Source organism: Frankliniella occidentalis, unplaced genomic scaffold (genome assembly GCF_000697945.3).
Source record: "Frankliniella occidentalis isolate FOCC.00 unplaced genomic scaffold, Focc_3.1 Scaffold153, whole genome shotgun sequence".
In the NCBI taxonomy this organism is placed as follows: Eukaryota; Metazoa; Arthropoda; class Insecta; order Thysanoptera; family Thripidae; genus Frankliniella; species Frankliniella occidentalis.
The window spans coordinates 366,731-367,571 of record NW_026267280.1 but is presented as its reverse complement, the minus strand read 5'-3'; the positions used below and the strand labels follow the sequence as shown (position 1 = coordinate 367,571).

Here is an 841-nt window from a genome sequence, read left to right as displayed (position 1 = left end):
CGCGGGCCGCCGTGTCGTTACGCGTAGGCCAGAATCCCTAATGTGTCAGTCCGCATATTCATAAAGCACGGCGGGCAGGGCCGAGGCAGGGCCACACTCGCACAAAACATTCCACAAGACTCACCGCGCGGCCCTTCGTTCTGCTTGCAGGCTGGTTGGGCGCGCTCTCTACGGCCGTGGCGCTGCTGGTGTCGCCGGTGACCATCGCGTTCTGCCGGCGCAAGTCCACCAGGGTGACGGCGGTGATGGGCGGGCTGGTGACGGCCCTGGGATGCCTCTTCACCTCCTTCGCCACCCAGTTCCACCAGCTCTTCTTTAGCTACGGGACCGTCATTGGTAAGCATATCTTATGGTTTTGTATGCCACTTGTAGAATTTGACCAGAATTTGCCAACTCTAAAGATTATAATAAGTATTTAAAAATTTCCTATGCAACTCCACAAAAAAGTAGCCTCTTTCCAGTTTCGTACCAACCCCAGAAATGGAGCTGAGGCTCGTGGGGTGTTCCGTTAACACCTAATAAATAAAATAAGAAACACGCATGATAGCGGTAAGAGGTTTTGCTCTCCTAGAAAAATGAAATTTTCGACCGATTGTCGGTCGTCGATATGCCGGACAGTCAACTGACAGTCGATCCCTAGTTTCATTTTACCTAAGTGTGAGAATTTTTTGTAAATTCTTCACGAAGGAAAAGAAAGCGTCAGATAGCAAATTGTCCATTTTCTTGAAACAAATATATGTTAGCTCAACCTTGAATTTATTTTCGCCAGGTGTGGGTGTGGGCATGACGCGGGACTGCTCGACGCTCATGGTGGCGCAGTACTTCAAACGACGACGCGAGT

General features: G+C 50.2%; 2 protein-coding genes across 2 annotated transcripts in view; one reads left to right on the top strand and one right to left on the bottom strand.

Moving 5' to 3' along the window:
• Positions 1-809, bottom strand: part of LOC113208711 (tRNA (adenine(58)-N(1))-methyltransferase catalytic subunit TRMT61A) — a 2,574-nt gene extending 1,765 nt beyond the window's left edge. Inside the window, exons 1-2 of the mRNA XM_052271215.1 lie at positions 750-809; positions 125-319 (exon numbers count right to left, since the gene is read on the bottom strand). Of these exons, the coding sequence (XP_052127175.1) occupies positions 125-319; positions 750-809 (255 nt within the window). The remainder of the gene's footprint in view (positions 1-124; positions 320-749) is intronic.
• The window catches only part of LOC127748617 (monocarboxylate transporter 2-like), a 31,330-nt gene that overhangs the window by 16,208 nt on the left and 14,281 nt on the right, over positions 1-841 (top strand). The gene's annotated exons all lie outside the window — the stretch shown is intronic.